The following is a 17,135-nucleotide window of genomic DNA, read 5'->3' as shown; positions in this document are numbered from 1 at the left end:
AATCCAAGCAGCTGCATCTCCAAGTGGTAAATGACCCCAGGGCTGCCGACTGTTGCCTTGTATGCAGCAGCTCTCCCCGCTCTGTGAACACTGCCATCCTTGCAACAAGGAGCTCCCCCAGTAGGTCTGACGTGGTGGATGCTGCCCCCAAAAATTCTGTGCATACACATCAATAGATCATGCTTGGGACCTATATAGCAGCGTGGAAGGACGCGACCCCAACAGGGGTCATATATCAGATACTTACGTTACGGTTTATAACAGCAAAATTACAGTTATGAAGTAGCCACAAAATAATTTCATGGTTGGGGGTCACCGCAACATGAGGAACTGGATTAAAGGGTCGCAGAGGACAGGTGAGAACCCAGTGATCTATGGAGTCCCTAAGGAGGAGAAGCAGTAACAGTGGCAGAGCTACACCCAGGAGGAATTTCAAGGTGAATGGACTAGGCCAGTCTCTGAGTTTGACTGCTGCTTAGCCTGAGGTGAGTTTGGAATCCTACAGGTGACCTCTGTGCCTATGTAATCTAGTTCCTGAGGACAGCAGCAAGCCAGGGTGCACTAGTTTGTAGCTTCTGATGCTGAGAGCCTGAATGGGCAGGCACAGCTGCTGAATGAGCTTATGTCTACTACGAACACTTCACCAAAGGTAAGAAGATGGAAGGAGGGGGCTGGAGAGATAGCTCAGTAGTTCAGAGCATGGATTGCTCTTCCAATGTTCCCGAGTTCAATTCCCAGCAACCACATGGGCTCACAACCATCTTTAGTGGGAACACACACACACACACACACACACACACATCCTGTTCAGTTCAGGATAGAGTGCATTGCTTATCTCCTGGAAGCTGCCTTCCTCACTTCCTAAACACAACTCTTAGCCATCCATGAAGGCAACCAATATTCCCTCTGTATCTATCTTTATACTTTTTTGTTGTTGTTTTTGAGACATGGTTTCTCTGTGTAGCCATGGCTGTCCTGGAACTCAGAGATGACCAGCCTCTGCCTTCTGAGTGCTGGGATTAAAGGTGTGCGCCACCACCGACTGACTATACCTAGCTTTATACTCTTTATATCGCTTTTCCCTCCTTATCCCTTCACTTGGGTGGCAGGGTTCCACGGTAGTCTTGGCTTTTACAAGCCACATTGCTTGCAGCTGGCTTTCAGGTGACAAATGATCCCATAGGCCAGATTGCCTTTTGGTACCCTCCAGAAACAGCTGCAACTAAGATCAGTCTTACTCTGTATTTAGCTCACAGCAAGAACAGGCTTCCTATGCGGTGGGTAAGAGCACCACCTACTGGCCTCTTCAGTAACTGCAGAAGTTTAAGGGGGGGGCTGGAGAGATGGCTCAGAGGTTGAGAGCATTGTCTGCTCTTCCGGAGGTCCTGAGTTCAATTCCCAGCAACCACATGGTGGCTCACAGCCATCTGTAATGGGGTCTGGTGCCCTCTTCTGGCCTGAAGGCATACACACAGACAGAATATTGTATACATAATAAATAAATATATTTAAAAAAAAAAAAAAAGAAGTTTAAGGGGTCCTTCAGAGCTGCAATTCTGAAAACTCACCTTTAGAATAATTGTTTCCCTAGCAGTTCAGTTGTGTTTGGGTCAAGAGTATTATTCTGGGGCTGAGAACGTGACTCAGCTGGTGGGGTGCTAACCTACTACTGTTCATGAGTAGTTGGCTTTGATCTCCAGCACCACATAAAACGTGGTACATTGCACTCTAATCCCAGAACTCCGGAAAAACGATCTGTCATTCTCAGCTACAGTGAGGCCTGGATTACATGAGATCCTGTCTTTTTTAAGTTTTGTAGACAAGTGTGTGACACCACCATTAGTCTAGACCCAGTCTTTAAAAAAAAAAAAAGTGTGGTTAATTAAAGACACTTTGCCTAAGCCTGAAGACCCAATGCAATCACCAGGACCCACATGGTGGAGAAAACTGACTCATAGCTGTTGTCTGACCACATGTGCACTATCCCCACCCATCCACCCACAAACTTCATGTATGTGTACCACATTCATGCCTGGTGCCCAAGGTCAGAATAGGGCTTTGGATCCTCTGGAACTGGGGTTGTGAACCATTCGCCACATGGGTGCTGGGAATTGAACCCCAGTCCTCTACAAAAGCAGTAAGTGCTTTAAACTATTGATCCATCTGTCCAGCTCCAATAAGTGGAATTTTAAAAAAGGTTTTACAGGGGCTGGAGATGGGTCAGTGGTCAAGAGCACTGGCTGCTCTTCTGCAGGACCTGGGTCTATTTCCTAGCTCACAACTATGTGTTACTCCAGTTTGAATGGATCAAAACCCTCACGCATACATGCAGTCAAAACACCAATGTACGAGCCGGGCGGTGGTGGCGCACGCCTGTAATCCCAGCACTTGGGAGGCAGAGACAGGCGGATCTCTGTGAGTTTGAGGCCAGCCTGGTCTACCAAGGGAGTTCCAGGACGGGCTCCAAAGCTACAGAGAAACCCTGTCTCGAAAAACAAAAAACAAACAAACAAAAAAAAAAAAACACCAATGTACATAAACTAAAAATAAAAAAAATTAAAGCAAAAATGTTCCATAGTCAGACTAGTCATGATGTGAGGGAAGAGAATCCTAAGTTGTTTTTTCTTTTCTTTTCTTTTTTTTTTTTTTCGAGACAGGGTTTCTCCGTGGCTTTGGAGCCTGTCCTGGAACTAGCTCTGCAGCAGACCAGGCTGGTCTGGAACTCAGAGATACGCCTGCCTCTGCCTCCTGGGATTAAAGTGCTGGGATTAAAGGTGTGCGCCACCATCGCCCATCCTAAATTGTTTTTTTAAGACCAAGTTTCACTATGTAGCCCTGGCTTTCTTGGAACTCACTCTGTAGATTTGGTTGACCTCAAAGATCCACCTGCCTGTCTTCTCATTGCTGGGATTAATGGGGTACAACACTACCGCCCGCCCAGCTGTATTTTCTTGAAATAGGGTCTCACTAATGTAGTATTGTCTAACCTGGAACTTTCTATGTAGACTAGGCTAGCCTGGAATAAGAGGTCTGCACTACTACACCCAGACAAAATAAGGCTTTTTCTTCTTTTTGTGCGACAGGGTTTCTCTGTGTAGCCCTGGCTATACTGGAACTTGCTCTGTAGACCAGGCTGGCCTCTACTTCCTAAGTGCTGACATTTTAATGTAAAAATCATTTAACCCCTAGATGCAAAAAGCACAGGCTAGGTTTGGTTTATAGGCCATCTTGTGAATTCCCAACTGAACCGTGCAGTAGCTGAGCCTAGTTACTGTACTGAGAAGTGTGGGTAAGATCTGGCAAACCAATGCCAAGAAACCTCTGTAATGAACTCCCAACAGGTCCCAAACCTGCCCCTCGTTCTGCTGTGTGGAGCTGAGGCCTTACACTCACAAAAATAACTCAGCACATCATAAAGCATCCAGTTTATTGTTTTGTAGTAAGCCGCACAGCTCTGACCACGCAGACATCAGCACATTCTTTCTGTCACAGAAAACCAGCTCTAACAAGTTATCAGGTGACTGTGGACTGAACACGGAAGGCCGTTCTTGACATCTTCCTCTTCATCCGTGAAACCTGGGCCTGTCCTCAGGTCAGATCTTCCTTCCCTCCCTCGTGCCGGCTGAGCTCTGTCAATGGTCTCATTCCAAGTCTTTATCATCTACTCCCTTGGCCCAGGAATCTCTCTGCTCATTTGTGTATTTACGTAAAGTGTCAGGGATCAAACTAGGGTCTCACGGATGCTCGGCAAGCGCACTATCCAAGATGCCTCCCAGCGGTACCCATTAGTCTGCATCAGTAACTCCACAGCTAAGGTACTAACAATTAGTCCAGAAGACGAACTTAAACAAGACACAATCACTCCCAGGGAACCACCCAAGACGAAATGATCCGTTCAGATGCCTCCAACCTCCCTGTTCTCCAGCCTGTCTTTGTAAGGTCCTCCACGCCTCACAAGTTTCCCGTGATGTGCCCACTGAACCTACTAGATATTGGGGGCTGAAGATTTAATATTTGAATCCATCATTTCCATTTCCTTGACCAGTGGTTTTCAACCATGCAGAAATTAATTACACCAATTTCATGTCACCACTGTTACCAAGACAGAAGTAATTAAGCATTGTCATTCAGTTTGTGACAATGTTAAAAACAATCAAATACAGTCATGAACTTAGAATACATAGCAGTAATAGTCAAGTTGTTGAAAATGCCTTTAAATATCAGAAAAGCTTGCTCTGAAATTAAAACCAAGATGAACTGTAAACATGTAATATTAACTACTAAAAACAAAATACTCAAGACAGTTATATTCACACCACACAAAATCCTGCCTGTTAACTCCCACCTCAGACAGGGTTTTTGTGTAGCCCTGGCTGTCCTGATCTACCTGCTTCTGTCCCCCAAGTGCTGGGATTAAAGGTGTGAGCCACCACTACCTATCAATTTTATAGGCTGTTATATTTCCAAGAACAGCAATTTTATCCCCAAAAGCTGGTAGATCCATGCTGGCTTCTGAAAGCATCAATCTCAGACCCAGTGAGTCAGCGCCCGCCATTTCCGCTTTCTGAGGAAAGGAAGGGTAAAATGTGAACGTAATCCTACAGGGAGAAAGTATTTTTTTTTTGGTTTTACGAGACAGGGTTTTTCTGTAGTTTTGGAGCCTATCCTGGAACTAGCTCTTGTAGACCAGGCTGGCCTCGAACTCTCAGATATCCACCTGCCTCTGCCTCCCGAGTGCTGGGATTAAAGGCGTGCGCCACAACCGCCTGGCTGACAAAAATTTTTACCATGTGACATTTTGCTATGTCTTAGGCAATAGCTAAGACTTGAATCTGTAGAACTGACTTCTGAAAATCACAACAAAAATCTGTACGAAATCATTTAATATAAAATATAAAACTTCTCAGTACGAAGACCCCAGAACAGGAAGGCAATGACAATACTCAAAAACAAACCCACACAAAAGTGGAACATAAAAGGCCTGGAGACTGTAACGACGTCAGGATCTGCTCAAAACCATCCTTGCTGAGAGACCCTCCCCTAACAACACCGAGTCTCTGGTCCAGTGGAGGTGACGGGCCAGTCTCTCAACATCACCTTCCTTTTCTAAGATGGTCACAGGTCACTCGCTATCAAACTTGACAGAATTGACCTGGACAGAGATGGAGCCTCCCCGGTAGCTGCCCCGCTTTTTCTTCGTTTTTTCATGTCGGAAGGACTTGCCTTTGGTGAACTTCAGGACCTGATTGGCTCGCTCACCCCAGTCTCCAGCTGCCCCTCGCTGGTAAACAATGAGAGGTTAATACACAGAAGACAACACCAAAGCAGTCACCTCCCCTACTGTCCCTTCAAAGCGATCTGAATCCATGAGGTTCCAGCAACCTAAACCCAACTGCCCTTCTCTCCCAGGTCCTGAGCAGCCAGCACCCCTCACCTTGGCATCAAAGGAATTGTCTGCTACTCGTGAATCCACCTCAATCTCCTCTTCCCTGACCCTTCGGAATGGGGACGATGCCCTTTTTTCTGCCTAGAGAATGAAGCAGAAGATATGGTGCTGACTGATAGCCCCGTGGTGTCAGGCCCAACTGTCAAGGTGGGCCTGAGGGTTTCCTCTATGGTTTAAGGGCGTGTTATGAGGACACCGTGGAGCAACGTACTTTCTTCCTTTTTGGAAATGTGTTTGGAGTCTGGAGCTTAACTTTCTTAGCTTGAGGAGTCTCTGCTTCTTCTGTTGTCTCATTCTGCTTTCGTTTCTTTCCTGAACCTGCAAAACAATAGCCAGACTCAAAAGTCAGGGGGCAAACGTCTCCCTGTCTACCTTCCCCCCTGAGTATACCCAGTAATGGAGGATAAAACCCAGGGGGTGACCCTACAGATATAGACCTGACTTGGAAGCCGACACTGCCGCCTTTTTTGTCTCTTTCTCTTCCTCCTCTTCTTCCTCCTCCTCGCTTTCCCTGTCTGCTTTTCCGTTCTGAGAAGCTGGAGTGCCATTGGCCTTGCTGGCCTGTGGTTTAGCAGTGCCCTTGCCCTTGGGTTTCTCCTCTTCCTCCTCACTGGAGTCTTCGGAGGAGCTGCTGCTCTTGGCTGCTGCTTTCTTCACAGCTGCTGGTTTGGATGCGGTTCCACCTCCTCCTGCCTTCTTAGCTGGAGGCTTAGGTGTCTTCTCCTCTTCATCACTGCTGGAACTGTCTGAGTCAGAGCTGCTGTCCGCAGCCTGAGGAGCCTGTTTGGCGGGCAGAGATGGTGCTGCTTTAGCAGTAACCTTGGGTTTGGGGGTTGTCACAGTTTTCTTTGTCGTCTCCTCCTCGCTGGAGCTGCTCTCCTCCTCGCTGGAGCTACTGTCAGCCTTTCTGGTCTGAGGTTTCTGGCCACTGCCTGCAGGTTGCTTGGGAGTTACAGCTGCCTTAGCTGCAGATGGCTTGGGAGTGACAGCTGACTTGCTTAAGGAATTCTTGGTGGTACTGACTGGCTTGGCAGGAGCTTCATCCTCAGAACTGTCAGAATCTAGATAAGAGGACAGAATGAACAGCTCCCCAAAAATAAATTCAGGGGAACCCCATAACAGCAGGATACCCAAAACAATGAGTATCCCAGGGGCCCCAGGGTTGGGCAGCATTACCCGAGCTGTCTGAAGAGCTCTCTGCTTTCTTCTTCACTGGAGTTGGTTTGGCAGGTGTTTTGGAGACGACTGCTTTAGCAGGGTTTTTTTTCTCTTCCTCGGAACTTGAATCTGGGGAGAACTTGTGACATTAGGAAAGGTCCAGAATTGCAAGCCAACCAGGAAAGCAATGGAAATAATGTAACAATTTACACAGCCCTGAGCTTTCTCTTACATCACTCAAAAGCACCAGAGGTGCAGAGTATTTTTCTCTGTGTTCTTCCCCCATCCCTGTAGTTCCACTGCATCCTGGAACTCACCAGACTCCTCACTGCTGTCCTCACTGCTTTCTGCGGGCTGTCTCTGCACGGCAGCTTTCTTTGGAGACTGGGTTCCCAAGGACTTCTTTTGCAAAGGAACAGAAGGCGGTGGGACTGAACTGTAAGGACCTGTTTAAAAGGTAGAATAATTTTGAAACATGCATTATTTAGGCACAGTGGTTCATGCCTGTAATTCTGACATTCATAAGGCTAAGGTAGGAAGAACACTGTAAATTTGAGGTTGGCCTGGGCCTCAAATATTTCAAATAAACATGGCTACTCTTCTGGAGGTCCTGAGTTCATTTCCCAGTAATCACATAGTGGCTCACAATCATCTTAATGAGATCTGGTGCCCTCTTCTGGTGTGTAGGTATGCATGCAGGCAGAGTGCTGTACCCATAATAAATAAATAAATCTTTAAAACAGACAGGTAACAGAAATAATAAAATATGCACACAGGATTGTATCTTCTAAGAACAAAACCTGCCTAACATGCATAAAGTCCTAGGTTTAATCCCTAGCACCACAAAATAAAGTGAGTACTTAAATTCTTTGGTTCTCTGCCTAGAAACAGAATCTCTAAGTGTGTCACTCTTAGCTGCTGGGCCACGAGGACCGCTTCACAGGCGCGTTCCACAGCCTGATGCCTAGTGTCCAATCACCTGGTTTTTTCTTCACGGGTTTTTTCTGTTCTTCCTCTTCACTAGAAGACTCTTCACTGCTAGAGCTCTTCTGGGTAGGGGTGGCAGCTACTTTCACTGGTGCCTTGGCCACGACTTGCTTTTTAGGTATAGTTTGCATCTGAGAGAAAAATTTAAATTAGAGGAAAATAACTTTCCAAATAATTCAATCAAGCTGAAGTAATAGCGCACGACTTTGATCTCAGCACTCGAGAGGTGGAGGCAGGTGGAGTCTGAGACAAGCCTGGCCTACATAGCATCCAAGATAGTCAGGGCTACAGAAAAACCCTGTCTTGAAAAGCAAGCAAAAATAAATAAATAAAAACAAACAAACCAAAACCCACAAGTCACTCCAATCGGAGAGACACCCTGTAGCTCCTTCACTTCACTGGACAGTCACAACCCTGACCTTGGGAGGTGCTGCTGCCTTCTCCTCCTCCTCCTCAGAGTCGTCGCTGCTGCTGCTGTCGCTGCTGCTGCTGGCTGCTTTGCCATTGGCTGCTTTAGGCTGTGCTCTCGCTGGTGAACCTGAGACACAAAGCCGAAGAGATAAATTGGGAGACTTCAAAAAAAGCTCCTGTTAGCAGAGTTAAGAGTCTCTAGCAATTCTAAGGCTAGTGAAATGGCTCAGTGGATAAAGGTGCTTGTCACCAAGCCTGAACTTGAAGCCTAGTGGGTACATGGTAAAAGGAGAACCAGTTCTTTAAGCTGTCCCTCCTCTTAAGCTCCATGTGCATGCTGTGACATGTACAGATACACCTCACAGACAATAAGCCACTTAAACATCACTTTCTCAGTCTTTCTCTTCAACCTCTATTCACAGATCTTGTAAAGCCTAAGTCAGCCCACATCATAAGAAACTACTTGTTTTATGGAGTAAGGGTGGCAGTGAAAGCAGGAAAGAACACACAGCCTGTGAGCGCTGCTCACAGGGAATAAAGTACTTATCACACACACAGCCCAGCCTGGGAATCTGCTCAGCTGCGACTGAGGGTCTAACCTCAGGCTGAGAGGAAGCGTGTACCACTAAACTGAGCTAAGGAATGCCCATCAGTTCCACATGTGATAGCCTGAGGCAGAAAGATCACAAGTTTAAGGCCACAGGACTACAGAGAGTCCTGACCTTACCCAAGGAACAAACAAAATAAATATGCGTAACACACACACACACACACACACACACACACACACACACACACACACACACACAACCTTAGCACTTGGAAGCAGAGGTAGGAGGATCAAATACAAGGCCAGCCTGCTCTTTTAAACTTTTTTCTCTCAAAAATAGAAATTAAGGGGCTGGAGAAATGGCTCAGCAGCTCCTCTAGCTCGAGTCCCAGAGTCCCCTGCATTCATATGGGGCATGCTCACACACACACAGTTTATCACATAGGTCTGGCTGTCCTGGAACTTAAAGATCTGCCTGCCTCTGTCTCCCAAGTGCAGAGATTAAAGGCATGCCCTACTATACCTGGCTAAAAGTTCTTTTTAAAGTCATCTATCTTCCCCCTGGGTTTTATGACCATGTATCTGTAATTCTAGCTGTCAAGAGGCTGAGACAGGATGACCTGGAACTTAATTGCTACTTAGCCCTTTAGTAAAGAAGGACTAATCAGTCCAAGGATGGTATGGGTTGCTACGCAAAAAGCAAATTAAAAAAAAAAAAATTTTCTTGCCAGGTGGTAGTGATGCACACCTTTAATCCCAGCACTTGGGAGGCAGAGACAAGCAAGCTCAAGGCCAGCCTGATGTACAAAGCAAGTTCAAGGACAGACAGAACTGTTACAGAAAAACCTTGTATTAAAAAACCAAAAAAGAAATAAAAACCAAAGTTTTTCTTGCTAAAGCTGCTTTTCTTATATACTGGTCCCAGCCATAAAATTTTATAAAATTGTTTTTGATTTCTTCCCCCTCTTCAGATGGCCCAGAACTTGGGAAGTTAACTAAACTGGCCCTGAATTACAGCAATTCCAGTTCAGCTGCAGGTATTACAGGAGCGCACTGTGCCTGACATGTGTGTAGCATTGAGGACTAAACCCAGGCCTTGCACATTTGAGGCAAATACCCTCCCACAGACTTATCCCAAGTACTGGAATAATGACCAGCCTCATATTCCCCTCCTAAAACTTTGAGACAGGGTCTCAGTAGGTTTTTCAGGCTCGCCTTATACTTCTCTTGCTTCCCTTTTCTGGGTAGGTGAGATGACAGCCCTTTCCAGTCATGACCGGCCAAAGAGGAGATGAACACCTGTCATTCGACAACCATACCCATCTGACACTGGTCCCAGCCTACCCTCCCGGGGACAGAAATACCTGGCTTGGCTGAGGCTTTCGGCTGAGCTTTGCCTGCCGGAGCTGTCTTTAGCTTCTGGGTCTGCGGTGTTTCATCCTCAGAGCTTGAGTCAGACTCGGACTCAGAGCTCTTGGCTTTCTTAGGAGGAGTTCTGACTGCCTTGGCTTGGGGCTTAACTACCTTCTGCTAAAACAAAACAAAGATGGCGGCAAATGTCTTTAACTGAAACAAGTAGGAGGTAGACAGGTGGATCTGAGTTCAATGTCAACCTGATCAACATAGAAGGTTCCAGGACAGCCAGTGCTATACAAAGAGACCCTATCTCAAAAAACCCACAAAATAGGACTGGAGAGGTGGCTCAGAGGTTAAGAACACTGGCTGTTCTTTCAAACATCCTGAGTTCAATTCCCAGCAACCACAAGATGGCTCACAGATGTAATATGATCTGGTGCCCTCTTCTCGTGTGCAGGCAGAACACTGTATACATACTAAATAAATATGCCAGGCGGTGGTGGCGCACACCTTTAATCCCAGCACTCAGGAGGCAGAGGCAAGCGGATCTCTGAGTTCGGAGCCAGTCTGGTCTATAAGAGCTAGTTCTAGGACAGGCTCCAAAACTACAAAGAATCCCTGTCTTGAAAAATAAACCCCCCCCCAAAGAAACAAAAACAGAAAAATAACACCACAAAACAAAATATGCACCAGGGCAATCAGCAAGAACACCTGGGCACTCAAAAGGCTCCCAAGATGCGTTTTTTTTTTTAAGAACCCACTGAAATGGCAAGGAAAAGGAAGATACTCAAAGAGCTAAGCAGTGAAAAAGTTCAACAACACGCTAATGCTGGCCTGTTCCTCGCAATCTTGTCAACAGCTCCCATCAAAACAACTGTGTTCTCGGGCCCTCTACATATCCCGAAGAACACAGTCCCGAGTAAAGGTGATTTCTGCCTACATTTGGATCCCATCATTCTAGACCTCAATTTTATCTTCTTCAAAAATCCCCAGAATTAGCCAGGTGGTGGGGGCACAGGCCTTTAATCCCAGCACTTGGGAGGCAGAGGCAGGCGGATCTCTGAGTTTGAGGCCAGCCTGGTCTACAGAGCAATTTCCAGGACAGGCTCCAAAGATACAGAGAAACCGTTTCAAAAAAAAAAAAAAGAAAAAGAAAAAAGAAAAAAAAAATCCCCAGAATGTATCCCTTACTGAACAGCTCCCACCACCCCAAACATAGACCAGATGCCCAGTTTAGGTTCATTGCCAAATTCTTTACAACGAAAGCTGCAAACCTGGACAGGCTTCTTTTTGTTGTCTTCTTCCTCCTCCTCATCGCTGGATTCTTCGCTACTGCTGCTCTCTGACGCTTTGGCTGCTGCCGCCTTCCCAGCAAGCTGAGGCAAACTGGTTCGCTTGGCAGGTACAGCTGGATAGGATAGGCACCCACAAGAATCACTATGCTGTGCAGGCAGGTGTCAAATGCCCTTCCTGAAGCACGGCCCCCGACCCCTGCAGCGCCTTACCAGCCTTCTTTGCTGGAGGTCCTTGGGCTTTGTCCTCTTCCTCACTGCTGTCCTCACTGCTGTCACTGGACGAAGTCTCCTTCTTAGCCTTCTTGGTCACCGGTCCATTTGACTGTAACTTCCGCTTTGGGGCTTTGGTGGACCTATGGATTTAGATCAGGCTTACTTCTAAGGGATCAGAACCTTCCCAAAAAAAGGGAACACAGCCCAGCCCACCTAAGGGGAGAAAACAGCCCAGGTGTAACAAGGAAAGCTTACTTGAGCCAGAAGCTATAGATGTCCAAGAGGGAAGAAGCATTGGCATCCTGCCGTGTCTACAAGAAAAGAATTAAAGAAATTAAAGAAACGGCATGATTCTATGTTATTCTTTCATCAAGACCTGCCTGGTTATAGGACATGGAGTTATAGACAGCCAGGGCTTTCTAAGAAGACCCTGTCTCAAAAAAAAAAAAAAAGTTATGCTATTTACTTACTCAACTTGACATGGATGCATAAGATTTTCTCAACTTAGTTCACTTACATATCGCCTGGCTGTGAGCATAAAAATGGGCTTCCTCTAATATATAATCTACTCCTAAGCCTTTCCAACCATACTTTTCAAAGTCTTAGAAATCAGCAATTAATAATGTTGATAAAGAATATTGACGGCTAAGTGGTGAAGAGAACACACTGCTCTTCTAGAGGACCTGTGCTCATTCTCCACTACCCACCAGGAGACTCACAACTACCTGTTAATTTCAGATCCAGGGAGTTCTGACATTCCTGGTCTCTGCGGGCACCTGTACTAATGTTCACCACTGCAGGCTTAATTAATTGACTTCTTTCTTTCTTTCTTTTTTGTTTTTCGAGACAGGGTTTCTCTGTAGTTTTGGAGCTTGTCCTGGAACTAGCTCTGTAGATCAGCTTGGCCTTGAACTCACAGAGCTCCACTTGCCTCTGCCTCCACCGCCCAGCAATAACTGACTTTTTTAAAAGGTACAAGGTGTGGTGGCACATGCCTTTAACCCTAGCACTTGGGAGGGAGAGATAGGAAGATCTCTTGCATTTGAGTTAACTTGGTCTAAATAGAGAGTCCCAGGACAGGCACAGTTACATAGAGATCCTGTGTGAAAGAGAAGGAAAGGGAGGAAGGAAAGGGAGGAAGGAAAGGGAGGAAGGAAAGGGAGGGAGAGATGGAAGAGTCAAGCAATGGTGACACACGCCCTTAATCCCATCACTCAGGAGGCAGAGCCAGGCGGGTCTGTGTGAGTCAGGAGGGCCAGAAGAGCCAGAGCTGTTACAGAGAAACCCTGTTCAAAAGAAGAAAAGGGCAACAGTTAAGAGCTGACATGCCAGGCTGTCTGGGCTGAAGAAACTCCCTTGTGAAACTGATCTGATCCCTTCCCTTTGCAGTAAAGTTCCCTTCATCCTACTCATACAAAGAAGTAGTCAACCTCAAAAGGTCTCACCTTAACCCAAGATTCTCAGAATCTAAGGCAGGAGGATCAATAAGGCCAAAAGGCCTACCAACCAAGTTCTAGGCCAGGAAGGTCTGCAGAAACAAGGGGGGAAGGAAAAGACAAACACGCAGACCAGGTGTGCAGCCTTTAATTCCAACAGTCAGAGGCAGGAGCATTTCTTTGAGGCCAGTCTAGTCGGCACATAAATTCCAGGCTAGCCAGGGTTACACAGGGAAACATTATCTCAAAAATAAAAGCAAAGCAAAAGCAGCCTAAGTTCTTAGTCTTGGTTCCATCCTTGGAAAAAGACCACAGGTCTACAGCTCCTCACGGTGTTTCCATGAATGCTACAGCTCTCCTTGAGTAGACTCTAAACATTTCACATCGTCCATTTCACCTTGCTCTTACATGGGTTCAAATCGCCCAAAAAGCTGTCCCTCATCTAGTGCTTACTGTCTACTTATAATGGGATCACTACTTCGTGCATTTTCTCTTGGTGTATCTCATGCATCAAAACTCTGTAAATTAAGCTGGACGTGGTGGCGCACACCTTTAATCCCAGTAAATCAGGAACAACATGGTCTACGAAGCGAGTTCCAGGACAGCCAGGTTACACAAAGAAACCCTTTGTTGAAAAACTAAAGAACAGCTGGGCGGTGGTGGCACACGCCTTTAATCCCAGCATTCGGGAGACAGAAGCAGGCGGATCTCTGTGAGTTCGAGGCCAGCCTGGTCTACAAGAGCCAGGCCAGGCTCCAAAAGCTACAGAGAAACCCTGTCGCGAAAAACTAAAAAGAAAAAAAGAAAAACCTAAAATAAAACAACAAAGTCTGTGAAGTAAATGACATCCGGCTATGTTCACATCCTAATACATTCAGCACCAGGAGGGTGAGGCAAGAGGAAGAGAAGATCAAAGCCATTCTCTCCTACACAAGAGTTACATAGAACCTGTCCCAAACAAAAGAAGGCTGCTAGGCTCATATATGTAGAAAATCGCAGAGCCTGGCCAAAGCCTACATTTGTTTTATTTCACTACCTAAAGCTCCACGCTCAGTGGAAACTGGCAGGGAAGGATGGTCACTCCTCCTACAGAAAGTAGCCCCTCCCTACACTCATTCAATTCTTCTCTTGCAAAAATAAAATAAAATCCTAGCCTTTATTACTTTATCGTCGAGTCTCAGGCTAATTTGCGACCAACAAAAAAATACACCAGAAGACCCAAGCACAGCCAATCCAATGCTCTCAGCGGGACCTAGCGCTCGCTCATCGTATGTTGTCAGCCACATGACCTGGGCCACGCGGGACCCACGCCTGCCGTCGCTGCAAGATTCGCTAGTCAGACATGGTGAGAGGAGACGCCGAGGCCTCAAGCTTTGGAAAGAGGAGCAGAAAGGCTTCGCGGACATTAGACTGACAGACCCCAGACCGTTCCTCCTTGCCTCCTAAGCATGTCAAGGCCTAGAAATTCTTGGAGCCGACCCACCCCGGTCCGCGACCAAACCCAAGACTCACAGCGCCTGTCGCTTTTGCAAATTTGTTGGCCACCTCCGAAAGTTGGTTATCACGCAGAAAGCCGAGCACGAGTGGATAAAGGTCGCTTGGAACCACGCGGCGCAAGCCGGTATCCGCCATACTCCCGGTAATACGCGTCACTACCGTCGCGCACGCTGCACGACTTAGGAACTCCAAAGCACGGCCAGGGCAGGGGGCGGGCCCGGTGTCGTCATCACGTCGCGCGGCGCGCAGCGGAAGCGTGGGGCTCGCCGATGCGGCTCCCCATCAACCTGGGAGGCGGGACCCAGGCCACGACGTCCATAAGGTCTTTCCGGTCTCACGTGCGTAGCCACCCTGCTAAGGGCGGAGCCCATGGGCCGCCCATTACGAAGGCGGAGCGTTTGCGTCAGAGGTCACGCTCCCTTCTGTGGCGGGAAAACTTGCGATTTCCCGCGCATTATCTTTGCTGAATGGATCTTTTTTCCACAGTACCGGCTGCTACTCAGACCCCACAATAATGAATGGACTGCAGTACTCCAACCTTTTCCACCTTTCTAGGTGTCCCCTACTGGTAACATTCCCACTGACAATGGCTTCTCTTCTGCCATTGTCATTCTCTTCCGTCACCTTCACACCCAAGTGTTATCACCAGGCTCAAATCATAAGAGGATCCTTAAAATTGCTCATTGTGGTGACAATGGTGTTAATGTGACAATGGTGTTAATACCCCCCCAAACTGTCTGTCAATCATACTTAGGTTACACAATTCCATGGAGTGGGGAGGGACAGCTGTTTAAGAAAAAGGGATCATGCATCATGTATGAAACCTGAATCAAACAGCAATACTCTATTAGACCTAAAAGTAATGCTTTCTTCGTAAGTCAGAAGTCACTAAATTCTGTCTAACTCTAGTATCAGCCGTTTCCAGGTTACACTAGTCTTCCCTCAGGAAACAGTAAAGATCCATTTCCTGTGGACGCCCTTTTTCTTTCCTCAAAACAGGCATGCCTTTCTCAAGAGAACCATTATGTCTCTCTTTACCAGAGATGGTTCCAACCATATATATGTACTAAAAAAAAAAAAAAAAGTAATTTGAGCCGGGCAGTGGTGGCGCACGCCTTTACTCCCAGCACTTGGGAGGCAGAGGCAGGCGGATAGCTGTGAGTTCGAGGCCAGCCTGGTCTACAAGAGATAGTTCCGGACTAGAGAGATGGCTCAGTGGTTAAGAGCATTGCCTGCTCTTCCAAAGATCCTGAGTTCAATTCCCAGCAACCACATGATGGCTCACAAGCATCTCTAATGAGATCTGGTGCCCTCTTCTGGCCTGCATGCAGACAGAATACTGAGAATACTGTATACATAATAAATACTATATACATATAACACATAATGTATACATAATAAATCTTTTTAAAAAGAGCTAGTTCCAGGATAGGCTCCAAAGCTACAGAGAAATCCAGTCTCAAAAAAAAAAGAAACGTTTACGGGCTGGAGAGATGGCTCAGTGGTTAAGAGCACTGCCTGCTCTTCCAAAGGTCCTGAGTTCAGTTCCCAGCAACCACATGGTGGCTCACAACCATCTGTAATGAGATCTGGTGCCCTCTTCTGGCCTGCAGGGATACACAATACTGTATCCATATAAATATTTTTTAAAAAAGTTTAAAACCTGCACGCATTTAATCCCAGAGACAGGCTTTCTCTGACTGTCTTGGAACTCACTCCATAGACCAGACTCCCTGTCTCCTGATTAAAGTGTCCTACCACTGCCGACTACTGTCACTCTGGTTTAACAAAAAGCTAAATAGCCAAAAGCTAGGCAGGATTTCCAGGCAGAGGACACTAGAAAGGGCGGAGACAGAGCAAGCAAGAAAGCAGGATGAACAGTCTGTAGATGAGTTAAACGAGCCTCAGGGCAGCACATAATAAAACTGGGTTGTTACATGAGCTAGTTAAAAACAAGCCTAAATTATCTGCCAAACCTTTGTAATAATTCAGAAGTTTCTGTGTTGTGATTTGGGAGCTGGCTTGTGGGATGGTAAAGACTCCAGACTAGGCTAACTAGTGAGCTTCAGGACAATGAGGCGGTCAGCATTCCTGAGGGTTACACAAGAAGCTGTCCTATTGACTCCATACACAAATATACCCACATACAGAAGATAGGGCTTTCCCCAGATGCACAATGCTCCGGGTTCACTTTCTAGCACCATAGAAACAAGATGTTCTAACATATGTCTGTTATTCCAGCACTTAGGAGGGGATCATCAGATGTTCAAGGCAAGCTAAAGGACAGACTAGGACACACTGACTGCCAAGGTATAAATAAGCATTTCAAATGTCTTTGAGAAGTGTTTTTCCCTTTTTGACTTATGTGACAGACCTGAGAAACTAAGTTAAAACCAATGTGATTTTTTTTTTAAATTTAGTATGTATACAGTGTTTTGCCTGCAATCCAGAAGAGGGCACCAGATCTCATTACAGATGGTTGTGAGCCACCATGTGGTTGCTGGGAATTGAACTCAGGACCTTTGGAAGAGCAGGCAGTACTCATCTAGCCAGTCCAAATCCAATGTGATTTTACACCTAACCAGAAGAGGGCTCCTAGGAACTTGATGAATGTAAGCATGACCTTAAATGTATTCATAAAAGTTCTAAGTACACGTGACATTAGCACACACACACAAAAGGAGGAACAACACTTGGAAATTCTCCACAGTTCATATTTATTACCTAGAAATGCAAGTTAATTTGTTCAATATCTGTTATTAAAAAAAAATACCACTTAAAAATCC

General features: G+C 46.3%; 1 protein-coding gene across 2 annotated transcripts; it reads right to left on the bottom strand.

Annotated features, from left to right (window-relative positions):
- Nucleotides 1–3,410: 3,410 nt before the first annotated feature.
- Nucleotides 3,411–14,705, bottom strand: Nolc1 (nucleolar and coiled-body phosphoprotein 1). Of its 2 annotated transcripts, none has more exons than XM_075974251.1 (13): nt 14,365–14,705; nt 11,672–11,727; nt 11,414–11,556; nt 11,183–11,316; nt 9,917–10,082; nt 8,011–8,129; nt 7,584–7,722; nt 6,922–7,050; nt 6,623–6,733; nt 5,884–6,507; nt 5,658–5,764; nt 5,435–5,527; nt 3,411–5,281 (listed from the first exon to the last, which is right to left on the bottom strand). In XM_075974251.1, exons 1-13 carry the CDS (start codon nt 14,482–14,484, stop codon nt 5,123–5,125), a joined length of 2,100 nt encoding a protein of 699 aa, XP_075830366.1. In that variant the 5' UTR covers nt 14,485–14,705; the 3' UTR covers nt 3,411–5,122. The 2 variants fall into 2 exon arrangements, with proteins under 2 accessions (XP_075830366.1, XP_075830367.1); XM_075974252.1 differs by having other exon boundaries at nt 9,917–10,079; nt 14,365–14,539.
- Between the last annotated feature and the right edge of the window lie 2,430 nt (nt 14,706–17,135).

This window comes from Microtus pennsylvanicus, chromosome 5 (assembly GCF_037038515.1).
Source record: "Microtus pennsylvanicus isolate mMicPen1 chromosome 5, mMicPen1.hap1, whole genome shotgun sequence".
Taxonomy (NCBI): Eukaryota; Metazoa; Chordata; class Mammalia; order Rodentia; family Cricetidae; genus Microtus; species Microtus pennsylvanicus.
Note: the sequence above shows the minus strand (reverse complement) of the source record. Positions and strands in the feature narration are given on the sequence as shown.